Raw genomic sequence first — 26,822 nt, forward strand, 5'->3', positions numbered from 1 at the left:
GTTGCAGGACCAACGATTCATCAAAGAGCCTACAGAATGGTTCACTATGTATGATCTTTTATATTTATGATAAAAATATGAGATTTTGTCCCACATTTGAGTGAATTTTTTTTTATCAATATCCCATATAACATCAATGCTAATGTTGAACCAAATTGAGACGAGGAGGTTATGCTCTTCTATAATGAAATATGCACCTCGACTAACTTTTTTTGGTAGGATACATTTTTTCACCATCAATGGGGGTTGCTTAGACCTCAACATTAAAATGTTGTGTTGGGGTGATATTATAACCTTATCCTTCACTTTGTAAAAGAGTGGAAAAGAAGGGGTCATTATCGAATTGTGTTTCCATCTTTGAAAAAATTTTAATTTTTAGGGAGTTAGCCATGAACATATAATAATCCATGAACAATTGGTGAGTAAGAAGGCAACCATAGTGAGAGATAGCAATTGAAGAAGCTATTTCAAAGATGCTAGCACACATACATTTTGCAAACACCGTGAGTAAAAACAACACACAGGAATATGCACTTGGTCGTATTTCAAAGATATTTTCTAAAGAGCACTGCTACACAGCAGCTCCACACCCAACACACCAGTGTAAAATAATAGAGGGTAAAATAGTAAATTCACATTTTTCAATGGTGTGAAAAAGTGTGAGGCTACTGTGTAGATTTTCTGAAAAGTACTTGACCAAAATCTGCTTGTGAGAAATGCTATAACAAAACAGAAGATAAACATCATACAAAAATTGCATAAATTCAATAAATAGCATACTTGGTTTTCAGCATTGTTTTTTTTTTATTTTTTTTCAATTGGATCTAGTTAGTAGCATTTAGATATAATCAACAAGGCAATATATAATTCCAACATGCAGAGGGTTACTCTATGGACAACAACATCTGGATAACAGCATTTAGATATAATCATGCGGAGGGTTACTCTATGGACAACAAATTTCTTGGTGAAGGTATTGCTAGCATTATATCATGTAGAGGGAACTTAGGACCTGATAGTATTCTTGGTGAAGGTGGTTTGGACTGTCCTGACCATTTAATGCACCCATGATATATGTAATTGAAAATAAATGCACATTTCATAAGAGAATCATAGTTTCAGTAGCCTCCAGTCTAGAGTCACTTCTGTTATCATAAAACTAGTACTAGCTATTTACAAGATCCAAACTAGCTTAAGCTAGTAGATTTTATTACTTTCCCTATATTCCCTTACATGTCAAATTGATCCCATTACTTGATAAATTGATATTATTAAAATTATTTGTATATATAAGAGCATTGGCAATGGCATGTCAAGTCCACATTTTGATTAAAAGAGTTTTTGGTTAAATTCTAAATCAATAGAGATATAGATTCACATTGGAGTAGTCATTCCAAAATCAAAATAATAATATAATATTAAATATTGTAATAGTATTTTTTTTAATATTTTACAAATACACATTTAATCTCCACAAAATGTTTGTCATAAACCATTCAACATCATTTTTACCAACATTAAGCAAATACACAATATATTTGCACCAACATTCAGCAACCTTTGATATGATCTTTGTAAATACACATTCAGCAACATTTCCACTAACATTTGCACCAACAAAACAATTTATAAACTAGTTGCTACCCAACATTTTCACCAACAAAACAAAACATTTATACAGATTTCCACCAATTCAGTAGCAGTACCTAATTAAATTACTAGCAATAGCAGTGCCCAATATATAAATTTCCACCAAAAATATAAGATCATGTCATTTATATCCTAGCAGTAGCAGTACCCAATATACTATTAGCAACATTTTTGCCCACAGTCTATATATTTCAGTCTATACAAAACATCTATTGGACATAAAAACATTTTCACAAAACATTTGACACTTAGTTGCTATCGAGCCACATGTTTCTCCAATCCACATATGGCTGGCAGCCACTAAAATCAAAACAAAAATGTATTCTATAGCCAGTTACACACCTTCATAAGGTGTCGAAAGAGATGTCTATCCATAATGGGACTTCGATGCCTCAAATATTTCCCTTTGAATATTAAGGAAGTATTCTTGCTATATGGCATTCATGCCAGCAAGATCTAGTCTCATCATCTTGGCCTCGAATTTCTTCTTCTTTAGTTCAAATTCTGCACATCTATCGCCATCTGCCTTCAACACAGTTGTTCTTCACTCTACCTTGCATCTATGTCTATCATTGACATTTGAGCTATGATGTTGTTGATCTCAGTATTGAGGACTTCCAAGGACTTCCGCTTCCTCTCCTTTTGTTTCTCAACTTTTTAGCCTGAAGGTCTCTCACCCAAAGCTTCCACGTTCTCCTTCACAGAGTCACTTGTAATTTGACTTTCTTGCTCAATGGTTGGACATTTATCGTGTGGCATTTCCTTGTACCAAGGGTCATCATATGTTGCTAACATTTTAGAGACACCAGCAGTGCTCCATTGTGAAGTTTTCATTCTCCATCTTTTTATACATAAGTTTTGTTTTCTCAATCTACAAAAGTGAAGAAATGATAAATCAGTCTTACATAATAAAGAAATTAAAGGAAAAGACTACACAACTTGTCTTGCTTTGTTGCACCACTCAGGTGCAATGATTCTTCTTGTATTAAAAATGCACAAAACTTATTTGTACATTTATGAATGCAGGACCAACGATTCATCAAAGAGCCCACAAACGGTTCACTATGTTTGGTTTTTTATATTTATGATAAAAATTTGAAATTTTTTCTCACATTTGAGTGAAATTATTAAAGTATGTGAGCAAGTCAATGCTCATAGTTCAGAGGCAAAAGCAGTCGATAGTGTAGCATTCTCTGGAAGATAAAACATCAAGCATCAAGCACTATACATTATCTTATCAAAAAAAGAACAAAGATAAAGCATCATACAAAAATTGCATAAATTCACTAAACATCATACTTGGTTTTCATCATTGTTTTTTTTTTGTCAATTGCATCTGGTTAATAGCATTTAGATATAATCAACAAGGCAATATATAATTCCAACATGTAGAGGATTACTCTATGGACAACGGCATCTAGATAACAACATTTAGATATAATCATGTAGAGGGTTGTTCTATAGATAACAAATTTCTTGGTGAAGGTATTGCGGGCATTAGATCATTAGAGGGAACTTTAGACCTTATAGTATTCTTGGTGAAGGTGGTTTAGATTGTCCTTACCATTTAATGCACCCATGATATATGTAATTGAAAATAAATGCACATTTCATAAGAGAATCATAGCTTCAGTAGCTTCCAGTCCAGAGTCACCTCTGTCATCATAAAACCAATATTGGCCATTTACAAGATCCAAACTAGCTTAAGCTAGTAGATTTATTACTTTCCCTCTATTCCCTTTCATGTCAATTTTTATGTTTCCCTGCCAAACTCGTTATCTACCTTTTATTCATATGCGTATATTCATATTAATTTGAATAAATTACAACTAGTCTCGTAAGGTTAAAAGGACCACCCCTCCCATGCATGTGGGTCCAGACTATGATATCGTCGTAAATTAACATCTATGTACTAGAATATGAAGTGGGGATTATTAATCAATCATATCTTTTACAGACTAGAAATATTGCCACCGATCTATAGAATGTGTGAAGAAATATTTGGAAAATGAAGGGTTGGAACATCTGGAATTCTCAAAGACTGTCATGGATGAGTTTGCATGTAGGAAATGTTGAAGCACTTTGAACTCACCGGCAAAACTAAAGATGAAGCACTACATATCAAGCATCAACTTGACTCTCAAGAAAAACCAAACATGATGCAGACCACCACTGATCGAGCAAAAGCCAAAATCAAACAATAAAATTACAAATAAAAAAAAACAAGAGAATGAGAGTTGATTACTTTCTGTGAAGCACAATAGAACCCTAATAGAGGCAATATAAGGCCAGATGATTAAAATCGATTTTCTCTTGCAAATCAACTGCTCCTCCTTGTACCAAATTCCCAACTTTGGCAACCCTGGGAGAATAAAAACAGCAAGAGAATGAGAAAAAAATGGAAAAAGAATGGAGAGAAAGGGGAGAGAGGGAGTGTTAGGCCAAAGAGACAACTGATGAGAAAGAGAAGTGAAGAGAGAAATGGGGAGAAAAAATGAAGGGGGTGCTCGGCGATGGAGAAAATGAGAGAGAGTGTAAAGGGTTTGGGGGAGAACCTATTCATGAGGGAAATAATTTATTTCGGTTAAGGAGATGTGATTTTAAAATAAAATATTGATTTAGTGATGAACAGTATCTTACTATATATGAAGAAAGGAATGAACTTACTATAGCTGAAATTGAAAGCCCTCTTCTATTTTACCTAGCCTCTAGGGCTGAGCACTGACTTTTCGGAGTTGGTATTGTCGTCCTCCGACTCCGACTTCTATAGGCTCTGCTCCGACTCCGACTCTGATTTGTCAAAGCGGAGTTGGAGTTAGGTTTTTTTATTGGACTTTTTTCCTTAATCCATTTGATATTTTAATTTTACAATTTTGGACTCTAATCGGATTTGGGCTTCCATATCAATTTTTTTAAAATATAATTTCTAATTTCTAATTTATTTAACCAAATTTATAAAAAGAAATCATTCACACAAGAATCATTCATCCTTAGATCCTTATAACTTAATACACACATTAAAATTTTGGACACTGTAGAATAAAACATAATTCAAACTTGCAATAAGAAATTTTCCAACTATGATACACACATTAAAGATACATAACCAAAATTAAAAATTAAAATCCTTTATAAAAAATTAGAAATTAAAAATACATAACCAAAATTACAAACTAATTATCCATCATCATCTATCCTCCCAAATTATCCAACCAACCCATGGCTCATCATCCATCAAGTTCTAATTCCATCAACAAGTTACAATTTACAATAAAAGAACCATTACAAATTGCAACGAATTTCATTCCAACTTGTGCCTGAAGAAAAAAAGAACAAAATTAGTATTACATGTTATAACTTATTATAGAGTTATAGATTGATTACTATAGCCTATACATTACTACTACATGGTATATTAGGTACATTAGTGTTACATATTATTATAGTAGAAGTGTATTAGTTTAGGTACATTTGTTCATACTACTATACTAGTATTCAACTCACTATATAAGTTATAGTTATATAAAATATATATGATTAAGGTATAAAGAATATATATATTTTTATAATAATAATTAACTCATGCTAGTATATATATTATTGAGTTTAATTAACTATATAAGATATAGTTATATAAAATCTACATAATCAATGCTTTAGTTATTATACATTAGTATTACATATTATTAAAAATTTATTATTTATATATTAGTGTTTATCCATTGGTATTACATGTTATTATGCATTTTAGTATTTATACATTATTATTACATGTTATTATATTTATATGATTAATATATAAAAAAATACATATATTTTTATTAAATATGTACAATATCGGAGTGAAGTCGGAGCGGAGTTGGAGTCGGAGCCAGGACATCGGAGTCGGAGTCGATTCACCCCCACCTCCGACTCCGACTTTCCTTGGGAAAAAAACTCCGACTCCAACTTGTCGAAGCGGAGTTGGAGTTGGAGTTAGATTTCTGGATTTTTGATCAATCCTAATTTTACCCAGTCAAATGCAGTAGGTTTAAATAAGACAAATTTCATATTTTGACTTTTGAGAAGTTTAGCTAAGCCGATATGGATGTGGATGCTCTAAATTTTTAATTTTGTATAAACTTAAGTGATCTATCACAATATGTAAATAAAAAACTAAAAATCTAAAATTTATTCCTAGACCGCAATGGAGAAGACCAGTTCTTGTTTCTTGAAGAATTGATATTCGGTGTTCTTCAGTACAGATCTGAAGTAGACTTCATATCTAAAGAATAGGTTAATAGAGAGAAATGAGAGAGATGGAGAGATGAGCGACTATTCAATTAATGAGAAGAGAGAGAGAGAGAGTACATAGACTTTTGCGTCGACATATTCCGACACTGACACAGAACTCTAACAGACAGACAAAATCTCATAAATAGATATAAGACTAAACGACACTAACTTAATTTCAAAACAAACAGAGTTAACGAAAAATTAGTAAAATTAATGAAAAATAGCAAAAGTTAACGTTTATTATTATACAGTTAGGTAGGTACTTAAATAATAGAATAGATATAACCTTTATATATATAAAAAAATTATATATATAAATATTTAGTTATTCATACTGGATTTATATTTCGGGTTATATATACGTAGTCTCTTACGCATGGACAGATTTTGGTTACCTTCATTTTGAGAGTGAGTACAAAATTGAAGTCGTTTCAGAAAATTCATGGGAGGAAACAAACTAGATAGCTATCTACCAAACTAGGCTTTAGATTAGAACAACATTTATCAACCTTCATCATGAGGAAATTGATATGGACAAGTGTATTACGTGCATCCACGATCCCATTACTTGATAAATTGATATTATTAAATTAATTTATCAATTTGCTCGTGTAAATAACCTTACAAATAAAAATAAAAATAAAAACTATTTGTATATATAAGTTTCCAATTTTGTATAAACTTAATTGGTCATGTCAAATCACGTCAGGTAGTATGTCATATTATTTTTAAGTATTTTTTTATTTAAAAAGTTAACATATAAAATCATTTAATCGACACAACAATTAAATTAATTATTGGTAAAATATATAATAATATAATAAAAATTACAATAAAATTAACATTTAAATAAAGTCAGTTTGGATTAAGGTATGTAAATCTTGATTTTTTTAAAGAGATTTAAACCCTCTGCAATATACAAAATCTTAGATTAAACAGTGCAATATAATTCTTCTTAACTTGACTCTTTCAGAATATAACAGCTCAATTAATCGTCGTATAACTCAAACTAATTTTGTATAAGTGATTGAGCCCAAAACTCTACTCAAAGAATACATTTATGTTGTTTGAAAAATCTCTCCAAAATATATACACACACATATAGTTTTCTATATTATATCCATCAAACTCTTCTATATTAAATATCAAATAATAAGTCGTTAGAACCTTTAAAAACACCATACGTGCTAACCCTTCTAGACAAATTTTTTTTTTTTTTTCATTTTTAGACAAGAAATAATAGCCAAATATAAAAAAGAATTAATCTATCCAACCCCCGGTTTTTCAAATGCACGCCGCACTTCTGACGTGGCGAACCCGGTCCGGAGCCACATCACGGTTTAACCAATTTCAAATCGATCGCACAATCAAGCTTCATTCCATCTTCACAGCCAGGGCTCTTCTCCCTTAGACCTCCTCCCTCCTCCCTCTAATGATGCCATCCTTCTTTTCCGTCTATCCTCTCCTTTTTTCAACTCCTCCCTCTCACTCGACTCTCCTTCCTCTTCTCTCTCACCCCTTCTTTCTCACCCCGACGTAATCCCGAACCCTAGAAAAACTCATCTCCCTCTTTAACCACTAAATCGAACCAGATCTCTCACCCCTTCCATTCTCTCTCACCCTTTCACTCTCTCTCACCCCTTATCTCCTTCAGCCCCAAGCCGCTGGACCGAGTTAGTCCTAAAGGTACATTTTTTTTTTTCAATTCGTTTTAAATGTCTACCTTTCAATTATGTGTATGTGGTGTGTCGAACCCAGCCTGCATGGTGCGCTGCAATGTCCTGTCTTGTCGTAAGTGGTTCTACAATTCTAGAGGGAATACGTCGGGCTCGTATAGCGTCAATCACCTGGTGAGTGGGTTTCTCTTTTTCATGGAATGGAATTTGGGGGGAATTTTTATATGGAAAGCATATGCAAATTTATGTTTTTTAGAATGTAGTTTTGTTGGGTTTTTGGTCGATGAGTGATTTCTTGGGTTTATGGTTTGATGATTGGACTGACTTATAAAATAAAATTGTATTATGGTTAGACTGGAAAGTAGAAAATATAGCTTGGTATGTTGTGAATAGAATTTATAAAAGGATCTCTAATATCATTTATTTCAATTGGACAGGCATCTCTGATATATGTTTCTTATTTTCATTGTAGTGGTGGTTCTGTAGGTTCGAGCAAAGCACAAGAAAGTTTGTCTTCACAAAGACAGTCCTTTGGGAGAAACAATCCTTGAATGCTACAATTATGGTTGTCGCAATGTGTTCTTGCTTGGATTTGTTTCAGCAAAGACAGAGAGTGTAGTGGTTCTTCTTTGTAGAGAGCCTTGTTTAAGTGTTAATGCATTGAAGGACATGAATTGGGACCTGAGTCAGTGGTGCCCCCTGATTGATGATCATTGTTTTCTGCAATGGCTTGTCAAGGTTGATATTATTTTATGCATTGCTCTCTGTTTAGCATATGAAGTCATTTATTGATTTGTTAATTATTGAACTTTCTAAATCTGTTTACCTGTGTAGATCCCATCTGAACAAGAGCAGTTGAGGGCACGCCAGATCAATGCTCAATAGATAAACAAGGTAGAAGAACTTTGGAAGACAAATCCTGAGGCTTCCCTTGAGGATCTTGAAAAGCCCAGTGTGGATCATGATGAACCTTAGCTTGTAGCCTTGAAGTATGAAGATGCATATTAGGTGCCCTAGCTTGCATTATTGCTAATAACATTATTGGTTAGCAACATGTGAGGGTTGTGATGGAAATTACAGTTTACATGTAAAGGTTGTGAAGATTTTTTGCAGTGATTTTTGGAGTTGGCAATATTTTTGGATTTGAAATGTGGCAGGGAAATTTTAATATTTTTTTTCCTATATGCTAATCTTGTAATAATTTTTGGTTGGTTTCGAACAATAGAATGTATGGGGATAGTTTTGTGTTAAATAGATTGTTCGGATCATCCTTTGTAATAATTTTTTTTTTTATTCGGACTATAGTTTTTGCTGGAACCAAATGTGAAAATCTGTACTCGAGTATGTTCTTGAGAATTGAAATGTGAATTTTTCATATTCAATTTTATCAAATATTTCTCATAGGGTAAGGAACCTCTTTATATTCTTTTTGTACCTGTATAGGATCTAATTGTTGGTTACAATCAAAAAGAAAAAAGGGGAAAAAATTAACATCCTGCAGGACTCCTTGGATGCAATTTCATACCCAAACAACCATAACCTGTAAGATTGATCAACTTGAATAAATTTGCAGGAACTTTTATATTTCATTTACATATTAACTCTTATAGTCCACCTTAATTTCGTACTGTATAAGATGGCTCTACAAAGTCACAACAAAAATAGTTTCCATACCCCATTCAATCATTTTACCATCACAAATTGACCCATGGATAAAAATTAAACCCATTAAACCATTTACAATCACATTCAACCATTATCAAAACACCTACAATGTGACACTCATCAACCATCAAATTTTTCAAATTTATCAACTCCAAATTTCTCAGCTGCAGTGGCACGGTTGGATGGCAGCATCAATTCTCTAGTTGGAAAGCAGGCCTATGAACTTCTAGTGTCCTTTGCATTCTGAACCTTCAATGTATATACCTGTAGCAACCAAGGGAAAAATAAAAAATCATAACATGTATACAAGAGGGACAACAAACTGGGTTTATTTGGCCAGAAATATAGATAAATTTAGGAATAAGGATTTGGATTTGAGCCTTTAAGAATCCAAATATCACGTTTGCATGGGACATAAACTGAAAACTAGATTTGAATTAGGATTAAAACAAATTAGTAGGATTTTAGTCACTCAAAATACTAAATCTCAGCTTTTAAAAGAGAAAGATTAATGGTAATGAAAATTAATAAGGTGGAAAATGAGAAAATTAATGGGTTCTTGAAGAAACCCAGATTGAAGGGAATTAACCAAAAAAGGATTGATCTGAGACGTCTCAAACCATTTTCTTTTCTCTTGGCCTTGATGATCTCCCTCTTCCCTCCAGCTTTGTCATTTTTTTTTTTCAAATTTTCCTAATTTCTCTATTTATTTGACCAAGTTTTAGCAACCAAACAGCCAAACAATATTTTGGATTGAGATCTTCCCTACATTTTTTTAACAACCGAACTTGTATCCAAAAACAGTTATAAACAGTGGCTGAGAAATAACTAATAACAAGAAAATACCCAAAATTTGTAACCAAAATACACAGAAAACATAGATCCAACGAGCACAAAATCGCAGATCCAAGAAACACAAAATGATTCGTACTGAGAAATGGAACTTAACAGAGCATCTGTGTAAAAGAACCAGAGATGATCTTTTCTTACATAGTGCCGAAGTCATGGAGCCACGTTGCCGGAGTCATGGAGCTACACGGTTCAGAGTGAAGGAGCCACATGGGTTCCCAGAGGGTGAGTGGCGAAAGAACAAGAGCGGAGGGAGTGGATGAGAGAACACGGGAGAAGATTTCTGAAGAAATAAGTGAAGAAGAACGTCGGGGGGGGGGGGGAGGGGGGATTTGAAATGTCTGGACCAAAACATGAATGTTTTTAATTTAAAAAAATAAAAATAAAAAAATAAAAAAATAAAAAGAAGAGAAGAAGCCACGTAGGCTGGAGTGAGGTGGTTGAGTGAATAGTGGGTGGTTGTGTAGTATAACTCTATAAAAAAAGCTCAATAAAGCTGAAGGAATTATGAAAGTTAATGAAAAAAAATGTACAAAGGCCATAAAATCGGTTTTACCAGTTATTCCCAAGACTAATACCAGTCCAGTTATGAGATATTAACACCAACTTTCGTACAAGAATGAAAAGATTACGGCAGCAAAGTAATTGAGAGGCCAATATTATTTTCAAGAGATCGGCTATTGACAATAAAAGCAGGCAAAATAGCTTCAAGCAATAAATCTCATAACTCATAACGTCTAATAACATAATGTTGAAGACATGCAATAGTATGAACACTTAAAATTAACCAAAAAGAATAACGCCTATAAGTCTTCTTCCAACTTAATCAAATTAAAATAAATTATGAATAAAAGCTATTTATTAAAAAAAATACTAACATTAATTAATGATGAGATCTCTTTATATAGAGAGGGATAGAGAGGGAGAGAGAGTCACTTATTTGATAAAATAAAATATTTTAATCACAAAAAGATTATATAAAAATAAATTCATAAATTGATATGGTTTGATATAATACGTCAGATTGTAAAGTTACTTTTATTATAAAAATAGATTATATAAAACCACATTAATTTATAAATTTATTTTATGTAACCTTTTTCTCCCGCTACATTTAGTAATCTCTTTGCAACTTTGGAAGAACAAGAAGCCGTTCTCTATAATTCATTTAGCACTTGGGCTAAAAGTAGAACGAAGAACAAAGAATTTACTATTTAGCTCTCCATGTTTGTTTGTTTTTTGTTTTTTTTTGTTTTTTTTTTTTTGTTTTGTTTTGTTTTTGTTTTTATTTTTGTTTTTTCCTATTGTTAGCAGCACGTCTATGTAATTGGATTTGAAATTGGACTTTGGGCCTTGGCAGGCAGCGAGATAGGCCATAGCCCAGTCTATTAATGTAGAAAACAAGACTCTTTGTTTCGGTTACCTTTCCTTTGACAATCCTGCTACAGTCAGTCGGGGGATGCAAACGCCGGGTAAGCGTGCAGGCCACGTCAATTAAATTAAAAATAAAAAATAAAAAATGACAAAAACAAGAAAGAAAGACACAGGTGGTCATCTTCTTCGTTTGGGTCTCTCTTCTTCGCGTGGGTCTCTCAGATCTCTTGTCTTCGTCTTCGAGTGGGTAGATGAAAAAGACAAATCTTTGGGTCTTTGTGTGGGTCGTCTTCGTGGATAGATGAAAAATGCAAATCTTTTTCATGATCATTTCAATTTTTTTAGTTCTACAGAATGCTAACTTTTTGGTGTCAACACTCAGAATTGGTATTCTTTTTTGTTTTTACTTATCGTCAACAACCAAAGGGAGTATTGAGCTTTCAGTATTTACCTTTTTGGTATCAATGATTTTTTTTTGGCATCTACGATTTTTGTGTTTATATATATTTTTTATTGGATGCAGCTATAACCTTGATAAGCTTTATCTGTGTGGTTTGAAGAAAAGAGGCCTGATGGATTTCGATGCCTATGATTATTTGGAGAAAACTGTTGAAAATTTCGTGCCCCAAAAAGACTAAGAAGGTGCTTTCAACGGTGATGGTGAAACTGAGAAGTATGTAGACAAAGATCATAGTCGAAGTTCGAAATATAGGAATGAGGAGATGGATGATTATGCAGAACGAAGCTCCAAGTGCTCAAGATCTGAAGATGAGTCGCATGATCTTGATCAACATAGAGAGGGGCTCATCTCATCAAAGATTGTGGTCTAGAGATGGGGAAAGAGATCGGCACAGGAGTAGTCGGGAACATAAGGATAAAGAGAGAGACTGGGATAGAGATAGGGATAGGGAGGAGAGGAATGCAAAGGATAGAAACAAGGATAGAGATAGAGAGCGGGATCGCGATCGCGATCGCGATTGAGATAGAGATTTTACACAATACGCACCGTTTCATTAAGGACACGTAGGACCCGACTACTCCGCGACTACCCCTTCCGCTTGCAGTTAGCATTTTTCTTCCTTTGAAATATCTCAGTAAATGGTGCGAGTGTGTTGGTCTCCACCGATCTTCCAAATCTTTTTTTTTTTCCATTTTTTTTTAAATTTTATTTATTTAGTAGAAAATAAATTTCATTTAATTCACGAAAGAAGTTAAAGTTGTGACTGATAAATATAAAAAAAAAAAAAAAAAAAAAAAAAAAAAAAAAAAAAAAGCCCTATATTACAAACCAAACTATTCACCATTTGGAGCTTTCCCGCATACAAATTCCTTTATGGTGGGCATTGTCTTAATTTCAATAAACTCTCTAATGACAAAATTTTCTGAGATGTGAGACTTTGTAACAATAAAGATGTCCATCCTGATTTATCTGTGAATAACACCCCTCAGTATAAACAGAGATATCTATCCCCAACCTCCAAAGGAGGAGAGGGAACACTAACTCCCATCCTCCAAAGGAGAAGAGGGACCACCAACTCCATCAAACAATATGTCCAATATCCTGTTTCCTATTATTTTTTCCTAAACACAAACAACCGAATAGAAATAGATAAGAATTCTGAACAAAACAATAATTCAACAAAACGAAACTAGAAATACACAGAAAACCAAAAAAACACTGAGCAAGTATGTAAAAAAAGATAAATAACTAATTTCGATTGATTAGATGGATATTAAATTTTTAAACAATAGAGTGCCGACCTACATATCAGATTATATTAGTCTCCTCTTATGCCACAAGATGAAGATGGAGATATTGCACAGAAAAAGAGAAATAAGATAGAGATGACTGTATGTAACATAACTCAAAAGTAAAATGAGGAAGATGAGAGAAAGTGTAGAAAGGAATAGGAAAATCGAAATTGAAAATGGAGTGTTTTTCCTTTAATGTCGGGGAGAGGTAATTATGGAGAGAGAGAGAGAGACAACCAGTTGGCTTGAACTATGGTGCTGGATTGTATACCTTCATTATCACTATTAACTTAAATCCATTTTCTGAGACTACTTTAGGGGTTATTTAGAAATAATTTATTTCTAATCCCATATCTCATTTCACCTCATCTTATCACATCTAATTTTTTTTCAAAACATCACTTAAAGATAAATACTTTCAAACTAATCATTACAACTTTTTTAAACTTTCAAATAAAATACAATATAAATACAAAAATAAAATAATATTAAAAAATTATATTATAACAATATTTTAACTTTATAATATTTTTATTTAATTTTTTTTCTCTGATCATTTCCCAAAATCTAATAAATATTTAACTCAAACTATTTAATACTATTAATAAATCATCTTACTACTATTTACAAAATTATAATCTCATCTCCTCTAATAAAAACTTAGTTTTTGTCACTAGAATTCCTTCAAGGAATCGGAGTTGGATCACACGTTTATTTGGACTATTTTATATGTTTACTTTTATGAGGTTTTGTTGTGGTTAAAATATTTTTCTTAATATAATACTAAGTTTGAAATGTTTTTAGCGCACACTATTATAATTTTTTTTGTTTTATCAAAATAAAGCACATTTAAGTATGATCACGTTGTATTAAAAAAAGTACGATCACGTCATTAATTTCTTTTTCAAAAGAACGCATCGAGAATTAATTATTTTTTATAGGTTTCAGGATTAATTATTTAATTACTACAAATGTAAAGAAATTATATAAAAATAAACTTATGACTAATGTATTTTTTTTTAAATTTATTAGATCGATTTTATAATAAAAATAATTTTATAATCTGATATATTATATTAAATTACTTTAATTTATAAATTTATTTTCATATAATTATTTTATGACTAAAGGATTTGCCATATATATAATAAACTACCCGTCAAAAATCCAACTAAAAGAAATGGTGGGTACTTTTTGAGCCTGTGAAAGAGCTCTCTCCTCTGGCTTTCTTATTCTTTGGGTTAATCCACAAACATAGTCCTGGGCCTCTCGTCCCTCCCTCGAAAGTCCAGTTAGCTTCTCCACGTTCCATCTTGCAACCAGATGTTCAAGTATCTCTCTATAATCCCTGGTCGTGTACACTCCAATGCGAGAGGCGACATCAGCATAGTGATGGAAAAGATCATGGTCTTGTCCATCTTACATTAAGTGGGCTGGCATTAATATTTTCTTCCTCATCAAGTCGGCAAAGGCCATTACTGTTTCATTTGGATCCAGCTCGAAGAGTTTCTCTACTATATTGGTATAAGTAGCTTCGTGGCGCTTTTCATCCGAAGCAATTGCTCCACATATTTGAGCAAGCATCTTGTCCCAATGCTTCATTGCAAGCTTGGCTGTATTACCATGGGAGATAAATGTTGCCCTTTCTTGGAACGATGTGTAGATGGTTAAAAGGTAGGGATTGCCCACCAACCCAATATCCTATATATGTTCTCGAAAGGAAAACGTTAACTAGTTTGACGGATTATGGTGATATACATGAACGAGACCAAAAAAATAAAAGGAAGAAAGTGTTATTCATCATCACATGATATAGCTATGTTTTACTTGTTTATTTCAATCATGATTTGATACTATATCAGAGAAATATTTGGTCTAAAAAAATATTATAAAATAAAATTTACAAATTGATGTAACTTGATATGATATAATAGATTATATAATTTTTTTCTTTTTATTGTAAAGTGGATATACATATCAAATTAAGTTACATTAATTTGTAATTTTTTTTTTGTACATAGACTTAGCACTTACTCATCACCGTGAAATGATTAATAGTATTTTGGATGGCAGGGCAAAGAGAGAGATAAAAGCGACATAGAAAACTTTCTATGTTAAAATGACTTGTCATGATATACATATATTCCTACCATTCCTGATCCGATAAAATAATGAATTGTTTTCTCAATTTGTTTCATGTCCACTAGTCCAGAAAGGAAGAGATATTTATTGAGAAGATCGTCATGTCTATTTTCTTCTGCACTCCTTCCCTTGGCCCATATTATCCGAGGTGTCTTTCTCACGTCTGTTTCATCATGATAAATTTCCGTGCCATTGATAGTAGCATGGTAAGTTGGAAGGGCTTCTTCTGTGATCATATCGCCGACCAAGACAATAAAATAGTCGTTCGGAATGTCCTTTGTTCTCTTTCTCAGTTCATTGACTTGCTCTACAAATCCATCTGACGTAGGATCTGGCAAAAAGTCTTGTGGTTGCCAAGATTGCTCAACAGGTTTTAGGAGGATTAAGACATTCCTTCTAGCCCAGTCCTCCATGGACTTGAATATTTCTACATTTTCTGGTAGCATGGTGCGGGCTCTGGGAGCATATATGGCTTTAGTACTAGGACTGTGATGACCCGCTTTTAAGTGTATTTTCGTTGAAATAATTGTTTTTATTTTAATTAATATATTAGTTATTTATTTTAATTTATTTTCGTTTTAAAATTGATTTTTAATTTAATTTAATTTATTTGAGGTTGTGTTTTATTTCTTTTAGTTGTTTTGTGGTTTTAATCTTTTTTGGCGGTTTGTTTCGTTTTCCCAGAGTGAGGACTGGACCTCATCTCTTTTCACATCTTTTTTCCCTTTTTTCTCTTTTTCCTTTCTTTTTCTTTTTCTTCTTTTTCTTTTTTTTCTTTCTTTCTTTCTCTCTCCCCGATTCGGACCCCCCCGTGCTCTCTCTCTCTCTCCTCCCTCTCCCTCACGCCGGCGTCACCTTCTCCAGCCCCTACCGCCGCCGTCCAGCCACCGTTCGGCCTCCCACCGGTCCCATTCTCTTCCTCTCCCTCCGGTGCACCACCCCTCCAAAACCCACCCCCAACCGGCCGGCCGTTTGGCCGGAAAAGCTCCAAGAAGGGCGCACGGATTTTGCTCCGATCCGCCGCCGTCGCTCCACCTCCGGCCACCATTTCTTAACCACTTCATCACCGACTCCTTGCCGTCCTAACCCACACATTTCCGGCCTCCAACGACCACCGGAACAGCTCCTACGAGCTTAGTTTCCGTTTTGGGTAATCCGGCCATTTCCGGCCATTCCGCCACCACCCACGGCCGTTCGTCGCTTCCAATAGCTTCACAACCATCCCTAGACCACCCCCTATCAATTTCATGTCCTAGTTTGTCCCCGTTCAAAAGTGGGTTTTTCAAACCCATGGCCACAGTGAATTTTCACTGTGACGTTACTTTTCCGGCGCCGTTTGCGACGCCGCTTGTTTTCTAAAATTGCCATATAGCGCTGTAAGTATTTTTCAAACCCTATTTTCAGATTTTAATATATATTGCTCATTCAATTATTTATTGTTGTTGGTTGTTGATTCCGGACTGAGTCCGAAGAGTTTCGGGGGTCGGATGGATGGAGGACGGAGTTGCCTGTTTATTTGATTTATGATTGTTGGTTTATTTTTTTATGCATTGTTGTGGCATTACATGGTGCATGCATGTGTGTTGTGGAGTTATGTGAAAAGCCTGTGTATTGGCGTGAGTGGTTTTGCGGGTGCGTGTGTATCACGAGCCCAAGCCGGGATGGGTTATTATCTCGGTAGAGCTCCTCTGGTCACTCGGGAGCGGAATAAACTGAGTGATGTCCCCTGAGTTGTCGAAAGAGATGACGGGAGCGAGGCTAGGGGATGCTTGGCTACGAACGCGCCGGGCGCGGAACCGGGCATCGCCCTACTCACCGACTCCGTGGCCCTTTGCTGGCGAGGGCTAGAGGATGCTTGGCTACGCACGCGCGGGGCGCGGAACTGGGCATCGCTTGTTAGGTGTCACATGCGTGGTGGTACTCTGCGGTGTGACACTGGAGCCAGGGTGTGCGGATGACCCCTAGGGGAGGTCATGGTGCATACGGTTAAAATTGGATAATGGTTTATGAGGCCAAATGGGACTTTTGGTGTGGGCCAGATGGACTTCTGGCGAGATATTGGGCCGGATGGACTTCTGGCGAGATATTGGGCCAAATGGACTTTTGGCGGCCAAATGTGACTTTTGGCGTGTTTTTCAGAAAGGATATGTTTTGGGCCAAACGGGTTTTTGGCGTGTGTGGAAAACTTGGGTTTTATGGGCTTTGTGCATTGGGCATGGTTCATGCATCTTGTTTGAGTTTTATGTGTTTTTATCTGGTAGTGTTTGGGTTTTACTTACCTGCGGTACCATTCGTGGTTCCGTAGCTTTTGGTGCAGAGTTAGAGGACGAAGAGGAGGACGCTGAGCCCGAGGATGTGGCTCCGCCGGGTTGCTGATGCTATCTTTTTATTTATTAAAACTGTATTTGTGTTTTGTAATATTTCATCTATGTATGTTTTAAACAGCTTGTATTACGTTAAGAAAAATTCTAGTACTTAGTTATGACTTTTGTTATCCGCTGCGTTTTCTTTTGCACATTTGTTGCCTTTGCACACACTTGGCACCCGTCGATGGGATGGTGACCCGGGTTGTCACCATCCGGACGTCTCAACTTCCCCGTGTTTGGGCGTGGGGATTTGGGGGCGTCACAAGGACGGCGTGACGCCCCCCCAAAAGAGATCATATTAGTCCCTCTAAAACTAAATAATGAAAAGGAAAAACAATCACAAATGTTAGGCTAGCTAGCTCATGTTCATCACGAAGAAGTCAATTAAAATAGTCAAAATAAAAACCAATTAGTCGTGGGATAATGATCATTTTGAAAATAAAAATTTTATGTGGAGTCATTTTTATGTATTTTTTTATACATTCCACTAATATGATTGATTAATTAAGTATTAAAAAAAATTAATACAACCAATTATATTAATAAAGTGATCAATAAATATATAAAAATGACTGTATGCAATATTACTATATTAAAAAGATCAATAGACTCACGTAACTAGAATACTTATGGTAGAGGCCGGTGGAAGTCATAGAAAACTTGGGAGATCTTCGAGCTCTCGTAGATGGCTGAGTATTTTTAATTAGTGAAATCGGAAGGGGTGTCTGAAAGGTACTGGAGCAGCTGTTCATGAGTTTTAAATCCATGCGGCCTTGTTCTTTAAGATCGATCACTAGCTATAAGTTCTAAATAAGAAAGATATTGGACAGTCTCTGATTTTAAATGTAATTAAAAAATCAAGTAAAAGTATATTTCTACAAATTCATCAAAAATACATATTTCACGAGGAAATGAAATAAAATAATAATCAATATCTGTAACTTGATGGCTCCTTAACCCTCATAATTACTGGAAAAAGAAATAATGAAGAACAAGATGATAAACCAGAGAAAATGAATAAATCCAAAGAGTTTTGCTACATACAAGCACAGTTGAGCACTAATCTGTGTACTAACATTGATTTATTCATACTTAAAATTTAAATTAACACTGTTTTCAATAAAATCTACTTTTTGACCAATCACATCACATTAATACACAAATTAGTGTACAATTATGCTTACAACTATACTTTTTCAAATCCAAATACTTTCAAGAGATCGATATATAAAAAGAAAAGCTTTCGATCTGTGCATGAATCATACCGTACGTATAGTAACGTGCGAAAGCTAGCACTAGCTTTCTGTCTTTGGAATATGCTTGGAGGCTGATTGTGCTCTGATTAAGCCCCTTTACATATGAGCAGATCAACCAGTTGCATGGGGGAAATGGAAATTAAATCAAATACGAGTACATGCAAATGTTGTGAGGGAATTATATATTTGGCTTGTACGTCTTCCAAGTGAGGAATTAGTTAAGAAGCAAAGTCCAGCTCAAAGTCCTCTTCCTTTTCCGATCTTTGCTTAACTTTTAGACCAATGCTTATAGCTTATATATATATACTTGCAAAGACTCTACTCGCACCCGGGGTTGGGAACCTCTGTGTACACGTCCATCCACGTGTAAAAATAAAACGGGCATTTTCGTTCAAATGCAATACACATCCATCCTCTGATCTTCTTCTTTGCATCTTCTTCTCCTCATCTAAAACGTAGCACTTCCTTATGTATACCCACGGAACATATTCGGCATTTAGCAAGCTTTCTTTGCCAAACTCCCAAATCTTGTTCTGCTTCACATAGGTTCCTCCTCCTTCCATTTACCTCACACCTCTCTCTCTCTCTCTCTCTCTCTCTCTCTCTCTCTCTCTCTCTCTCTCTCTCTCTCTCTCTCTCTGCACGCTTTAGCGTGTGGCGTTGTCGCTAAAGAGGACATGCATTTTTCTCGGACATGAATATGAAGAAATTGTCGTTTTCTCGGACATGCTTCTGGGTTTGGTTTGGGAGTTTGTATTTCTCTCGTTGTTCTTGTTGCATTTTTCCTGAACAATTTGTTGAAGATTCTCACAAGGAAACCCTTTGTTGGCAAGTATTGCTAACTTTTCTTATTTTTCTCTTTTTTTATTCTTTTGTTTGTGGGACGAGACCCACAGATAAAATGGAGATGGCAGTCAAATAATGGATATGTGAAATGAAGATGGCAGCCAAATGGGTGTAACGTCCCAAGGCCCATTTTGATTTCTAAGACCCATTTTGGCGTTGGCTGGATGGATTTCATTTGCTTCTGAAATCTTTTTTTCAATAAAATAATATCGAATGGCCATAGCCGGCCCCCCTAAAGGTACCAAACATCGGGTATCTGTAGCAAAGTTGATATACTTGGGTTCCATCTCTCTCCATATATACTTATACATGTGTATATATACATATATAAATATATATATATTTATGTATATTTAAAAATACATATACATGCACGTATATACACACAAAATTTAATTTAATTCCTCTTATTGATCTAAATTTTTAAAATGATTTATCAAAGAATAATATTAGATAAATATTAAGGTATGCAAACTATCCTTATTATATATTTAAAAACAGAAAGGTCATCATTAGAAAATAATTTATTATTATATATATCAAATTTATCATTATTATTTTTAAATAAATATAGGATACTTACAAATTCTATTTTTTTTTTTTTTGTAAGTACAAATTCTAAAATTGCACCACAACTGAAAATATAAATAGAATTACAGGGTGCATGTTTTAACTTGGGAGTAATGAAGCTTGCTGCACTAGCTAGCTAGCTAGGCAAGTACTGCACGTTATACGAAAAATATAGGCATTATGGAGAGCCTAATTCGACATGATCCAAGAGCATCGGTGGTACAAAGGGTGGCTCTTCCGTTAGTTTCTTTATCGTGTCTCTCATCTATGCGAGTCTTGCCTCCATTGATTTGCTTTGTTCTCCTTCATTCCAAGTGGTTTGAGATCACGTTGTTGCCAGCATACAAAAGACACACTTCTATAGGAAATATTCCATAGATAGTGCCACTTTTGATATTGTGTTTCGTAACTCGAGAAACTCCACAGAAGCCCAATCCGATAACTTACAACTAAGAAGAAATAAAAGCTCTGAGGTGGTGAGGGATACCTCCAATACTCAAGTTAGTGTATAGTTTTCTGATAGGTTGTGGAGAATAAAGTGTAAGTACAAAAGAGAAGAAGAAGAGATCCCCCTCAATAAGGGAGGGGATATCTGTACTTGGCCCGAACCTCACCAACGGGAGAAGATCGTGGGGTGTCAGTTCGTACTTAGGTCAAGCGCTGCTGTCAGCCTCCTGCCAGACAACAGTGTGGTAGGGCATGGTCGTGGCGACCGCTAGCATCCCAAGAAGCACGTCGTAGTGTGTTTTTACACACTTTATTAATATGATTAGTCAAAATAATTATTTTATATTAAAAAAAGTAACGCAACTAATCACATTAATAGAGTGTACAATGATTACGTAAAAATGACTACACATAAAATGTTTGATATAGTAAATAGTATGCTTGGCATTAGGTGCGACCATTTTCTTGAAATAAAAAACAAGAAAGCATGCTGATTTAATATTGGCTACATCTTCCTATTTAATTTTTACTCTCTGTATTGTAGTAATGGCAATGGAATATGTTGCGGGATCCCTATACATGACTCCTTTTATACCTTTGACTTTATCTATATGTAAGTTGCTAATACATGCAAATTAGAAATAAATTATGAATCATGGCGAGGAACTTCGCCGACAAAAGCTGACAAAAGAGTGATATCGGCGTGAAGAAATGGCCAAGGATGTACATTGCCATACGACGCAAACAAAGCTAGCATGTGCTTTGAAACATCAAAGAAAGAAATATAGGAACAAACAGAGGAGGAGGATCTATACGTTCAATGAAGCAATCTTTCACATGCATGCGAATATATTTGTTAGCCCATGTGAACACTTCAACACCTTGATCTGTAATCGTATATCAATTTAATTAGTGTTTCTTTTATGTACTACACCCCTTTTTCCCTAATTTTTTTTATCAAAGACTCAAACCATGCAATGAATAGATTACCTTTCTAATCTGAAAAGATTATATTATTGCTCAATAACAGAATGTCTTTGAAGGGATATGCACTTTTCTGCACATGATTGACAATCAAATAAGGGAGAAAACATGAGTATGTGCTGTCTCCACCAAATTAGTGATCATCTTCTGGGAGACTGAATCAGAAATTGAATTAATTGAAATCACATCCATTGATGCTTCAAAGGTGTAATCCCCCCTTTTGTTAGAACCTCCCGAGGCAACCTTTTACTGCATTTCACTGCTCAAAGGTTGCTGCATACATCACAAATCTAATTATTAGGGCTGCATTAATGGTGAAGAAGGGGGGAGTTCTTCATTGATGATCTCAGACGACCAAATTAACCTTTTTGGCTTGAGTTGGATCAAAATGAGAATTTCATATACACATCAAACTCTCAGAGGGAACCCAAAACTCGTGGCCGATATACGGTAAACTAGCAGATTGATTCTAATTGATAGAAGCATGGGGAGAGTTTAATGCCCTATGCCCAGTAAGAAAGGGTGGTTTAGGATTGACCAGGAGGCCAGCCGGAATAAAAAATGGGAAAATCCCAAAACAGTGTTTCCCAGGACCAAACACCACGTTGAAGGCGGAAGCATATAAACATACCATGTGACTGCCAACTAATGGTTTCATTATAAGAAAATAATATAAGATGACAACACATTCACTCATTTATGATGGGTAAGATGGTCCCACATTCCATCAATTCAATGTTCATAATATGCAAAACTAGTTAGTGAGCATTTTGTCTTATCTACAAGCTGTTGCGTATGTAATGCAAGAAAGAGAGATACACAGTCAACTGCAGTTATTTTAGTTCAAGGACCCCAGGAAATAACGGTACAAAAGTTACGACTTGATGTAGTTCTTTTTGATCAAATGAAAAACAGAGTATATCAATCGGCACGATCAATAATCATACCCCGACATACCAAAAACTCGTATGAATTAATCCTACACCAGTCCAGTTGAATGATAAAGATATCACTGACGGAAATATATATCTCTTTTAGAACCAGGAATGTAGAGGTTGAGCTCACCAGTTGCCCATTCTGAAGTTCTCTTTTCTCTCTACAACTGGAGGCCTAGTTCTATCACAGATTCAACAGTTTCAGGTAGATTTTATTGTTTTCCTATGTGTTACGCTTTCTCCTTTCCTAAAATCTGCACCTGAGATTAATGCACCCAACTAATCAAGATATACGTGCAGTGTTGGTACTCCTCGCCAATACTGAATCATATTAATTAACCCGTGTGCAGCAACTTCTTACATTCTCTTAATCACCTAAGCAGTGTGTATAAGTGCTTTTACAACTACACCCTGATGAAAAGGAAGGTCGAATGACTTCCTGCTTGGTCTTAGTATCGGGGCCTTGATCATGGGAATCAAGCCTAGGCTCGACTCCAGGAGCTAAGGGTAGAAAGAGCACGTGCAAACGTGCAGGCCCCCACCAAACATGAATCTTCTGACACACGTAGTGTGGACCCCTTTGTCCCCTTACTCAATACTTTATGGAACCCATAAACCCACAAGGTCTTCCAGTTTCTTAAATCATGACCCCGAAATGGACCCCCCAAGTGGACAGCTTCCCCCATCAAGATATAAGTATTTTACACGGATTCTGCATGTTCATGAACCACTTTCACGTGCTTTCTGATCCACTCCATCCCGCATCAACAAGCATCACATAGTGACCAAAACACCCAAGCTAATTGTCTTACGTTGAGGAACAAGTTCAAGGACAAAATGGGCAGCTGCGAATGCTAAATCAAAGGTAACGAATCTCTACCATTTAACTTCGGAAGGATGGCAAGTGGCTCATCTGGGAGCTTCCTCTCTGTTTCTTCCCTCTCAAGCAGGCCTCACCTAATTGTAAACATGACACAAACACCTAATAACCACTGTAAATGGTTGCTATAGCAGATAAAGAAATATTATATGCTAGCGCTAAATGAGAAAAAGAGAATAAATGAGAAAAAGAGAATGATAGTACAGTAAAATTAGGCTGTCGACAGAAGGGCAATCTGTTCACTTCTAATAAGGAGGGGCTTTATACTTTATAGTGTTTGACATCAGTTATCAAATATGGACAGGAAGGGATCTCACAATATCATTTCTTCCTTTCTTCTACCTTTGTCGTTGCTATAATGGCAGCTTAGAAAGATTTGACAGAGATGGGGAAGACAAGCAAATGGCTTAGAAACTTCTTGACAGGGAAAAAAGACAAGGAAAAGTTGCCACGTAATCAGAGTTCTTGCATTGCCATTGAGAACAATCCGACAACTCCGATTTCCACCCCACAGACACCGAAAGAGAAAAGGCGATGGAGTTTTCGAAGATCTTCAGCCGCAGCTGCGGCTCCCAAGGACTCAAATCCTGTGGAACCCATTGCCACAATGCCACCAGCTGTACAGACCGCTTTGGACGCTGAAAATGAGCAGAAAAAGCAAGCCATGGCAATGGCAGCAGCCACGACTGCAGCAGCAGATGCTGCCGTGGCTGCTGCACAGGCTGCAGCTGCGGTGATCCGACTCACAGCAGCTGCCAATGGCAGAACTAGTGCAGTTGAAGTGGTTGCTGCAATAAAAATCCAATCGGTTTTCCGCTCTTATTTGGTAAGAAACTCTGGAACTCCCTATCTTTACTCGGGTAACCGAAATATCTATTAGATACAGAGGGTTCATATTGTAATAACCCCAAATGTCACAAAGATGAAATGCCAATTGCGAACTGTTTCCTTGGCTTTGTTACAGGCAAGGAAAGCACTGTCCGCGTTAAAAGGACTAGTGAAGTTGCAGGCATTGGTGAGAGGTCACCTGGTGAGGAAACAAGCGACGGCTACACTTCGGTGCATGCAGGCACTGGTGACAGTACAGGCTAGAGCTCTGGCACAGAGAATCCGGATGGCTGAAGAAGCGAAGCCTGTTAATCAGCACAGAAAATCGACACAAGAAAATCAGTTCAGACACTCCTATCATGTTAGTTCCATTGTTTTCTAGCTATAATTTCCTAATCGTGGTTCTTTTATTCTCTGATTTCCAGCCAAGGTTTTTTTGAAACAGAACATTCTATTTGTTTCGCCAATTGGGAATCTCTCTTCTTTTGTTTCAGCCCTTTAGTTGTGCTGAACAACATTTATGGTTCAAAGTTTCCAAAATTGTTTGAAATGCCATTTATCGAGTGATGAACTTGGAAATGAAAAATTAAAGCATTCTCTAATGTGTTAAAAAAAGGGGGGGGTCTTTCAACAACACTGATCTGCAATCTGGTTTTTGTGTGTCTAGGAGATGGATAGAGGCATAGAGGACATTAAGATTGTGGAGATGGATCTTGGCGCAACAAAAGGAAGCTTAAAGAGCAGGAATAGCTACTCTAGCCAGCCGCAATACGAACGAATAGAACATAAATTCTCCACTCAATATGCACCAAATTGTGTTTACTCCAAGCAAGACAACTACCAGGCCTCACCGGCTCCATCAGCTTTAACTGACATGAGCCCAGGAGCCTGCAGTGGGCATTTCGATGACTATTCCTTCGATACAGCGCAAAGCAGCCCACAGTACTACTCCGCTGCGTCCAAGCCCGATCCTTCAAGGGTTCCTTTCGCTTTCCCCAGGCCAAATTATACAGAATCCATGTCCTACGACTACCAATTATTCCCAAATTACATGGCCAACACGCAATCTTCAAGAGCCAAAGTCCGGTCACAGAGTGCACCAAAGCAAAGGCCAGACACAATTGAGAGGCAACCAAGCCGGCGTAGGGCATCAATGGAAGGGAGGAATGTCCCCAGGGCGGTGCGGATGCAGAGGTCATCTTCACACGTGGGCTCAACTGCTCAAAACTACCAATACCCATGGCCAATCAAGCTTGATAGATCGACAGTTTCACTTAAAGACAGTGAGTGTGGATCCTCTAGTACAGTACTCACAAATACAAACCACTGCAGATCGCTTGTTGCATTTGATGTGAGTACTAAGAACCCAGAATTCGCAAAATTTGTTTATGAACCAAAATAATGAAGTACAAGGACACTAAGAGGAAGCAAACATGTGAATTCTCAAAAATAAGATCCGCATTTTGATGTTTCTTAATCTTGATCAACATCTGATCAAGTTGTTTCATCTATTTCTGTGACTGCAGCTTCATGGAAATAGATCGGCGGTGCATCCCTCACTCCAATTTTAACCGAAACTCGTGTATGTTGCTACCCGAAGAGACATGGGGATGCCAAGCAGGCATTGAACGTTTTAAGAGGGAATGATAAAAAATGGTGAAGCTGGTTGATATAGAAGCCGCTATTGACTCCCGAGTCCCCCGGGACCCCCTCCCCCCCAATCCAAAAGATTCTGAATCTCAGTGTTACTGCATGATGTGCCCTATTGTAAGGGATCCTTTTGAACCTTGGCTGAACGTATCAATGAGGCCGTGAAACTGTAAAAAACAATTCCATAAGGAGCACAACTTGATTGTACTCTTTTCTGTTTATAGACATTTGTGAGGTGTGATTTTCTCCTATCGTATATTGTTTTTCTATTATTTTTTTGTGTTCCATAAGATGTTCCACCAGATATATGTTTGCAACAACGAGAATGTTCAAGCTTAATTCAAAGGTCTCTCTACGGGCTTCTGCACCAAGATCCTTAGTTGATCCCTTTCCTTTGTTCTATTAAGGTTATCTGGTTATCTGGAGTGACTGATTAGGAAGGACACTTTCCTATCCAATCCTTTATACGCTCAGGCATAGCTCAAGGCCATCAATGATCATAGGACTAGCCATGCTCTCCAGTGAACTAGCCTCATTTTACAGCATGCACCCTGCTTCCTTACTGTGTCTTGCTCTTGCAATCTTGACAAGAAGCTCGATTCATCTTTATCTTGAATCTCCCATTTGAGATGCAACAGCTTAATTCTTGTAGGATTGATCATTTTTTTAAGATGATT

At 36.0% G+C, this 26,822-nt stretch overlaps 1 protein-coding gene, 1 long non-coding RNA gene and 1 pseudogene across 3 annotated transcripts; 2 read left to right on the top strand and 1 right to left on the bottom strand.

Moving 5' to 3' along the window:
- Positions 1-8,074: 8,074 nt before the first annotated feature.
- LOC122303139 lies at positions 8,075-9,004 on the top strand. The gene is made up of 2 exons (XR_006240627.1): positions 8,075-8,339; positions 8,436-9,004. It is a non-coding gene; the product is annotated as an uncharacterized LOC122303139 (long non-coding RNA).
- Positions 9,005-14,393: 5,389 nt separating this feature from the next.
- Positions 14,394-18,777, bottom strand: LOC122300577 (annotated as a pseudogene).
- A 5,025-nt stretch (positions 18,778-23,802) lies between these two features.
- Positions 23,803-26,394, top strand: LOC122278265 (protein IQ-DOMAIN 19-like). Of its 2 annotated transcripts, XM_043088438.1 has the most exons (4): positions 23,807-24,493; positions 24,632-24,856; positions 25,163-25,846; positions 26,022-26,394. In XM_043088438.1, exons 1-4 carry the CDS (start codon positions 24,053-24,055, stop codon positions 26,064-26,066), a joined length of 1,395 nt encoding a protein of 464 aa, XP_042944372.1. In that variant the 5' UTR covers positions 23,807-24,052; the 3' UTR covers positions 26,067-26,394. The 2 variants fall into 2 exon arrangements, with proteins under 2 accessions (XP_042944363.1, XP_042944372.1); XM_043088429.1 differs by lacking the exon at positions 26,022-26,394 and having other exon boundaries at positions 23,803-24,493; positions 25,163-26,015.
- Positions 26,395-26,822: the final 428 nt, after the last annotated feature.

The sequence above is a fragment of the Carya illinoinensis genome, chromosome 1 (genome assembly GCF_018687715.1).
Source record: "Carya illinoinensis cultivar Pawnee chromosome 1, C.illinoinensisPawnee_v1, whole genome shotgun sequence".
NCBI classification, from domain to species: Eukaryota; Viridiplantae; Streptophyta; class Magnoliopsida; order Fagales; family Juglandaceae; genus Carya; species Carya illinoinensis.

What these genes read in the sequence shown, in the direction of transcription:
- LOC122278265 (XM_043088429.1), top strand. Translation starts at nt 24,053, where the DNA reads ATGGGGAAGACAAGCAAATGGCTTAGAAACTTCTTGACAGGGAAAAAA. An exon ending in CGGTTTTCCGCTCTTATTTG is followed by an intron (nt 24,494 to 24,631) that starts GTAAGAAACTCT and finishes GCTTTGTTACAG; the next exon opens with GCAAGGAAAGCACTGTCCGC. An exon ending in AGTTCAGACACTCCTATCAT is followed by an intron (nt 24,857 to 25,162) that starts GTTAGTTCCATT and finishes TTGTGTGTCTAG; the next exon opens with GAGATGGATAGAGGCATAGA.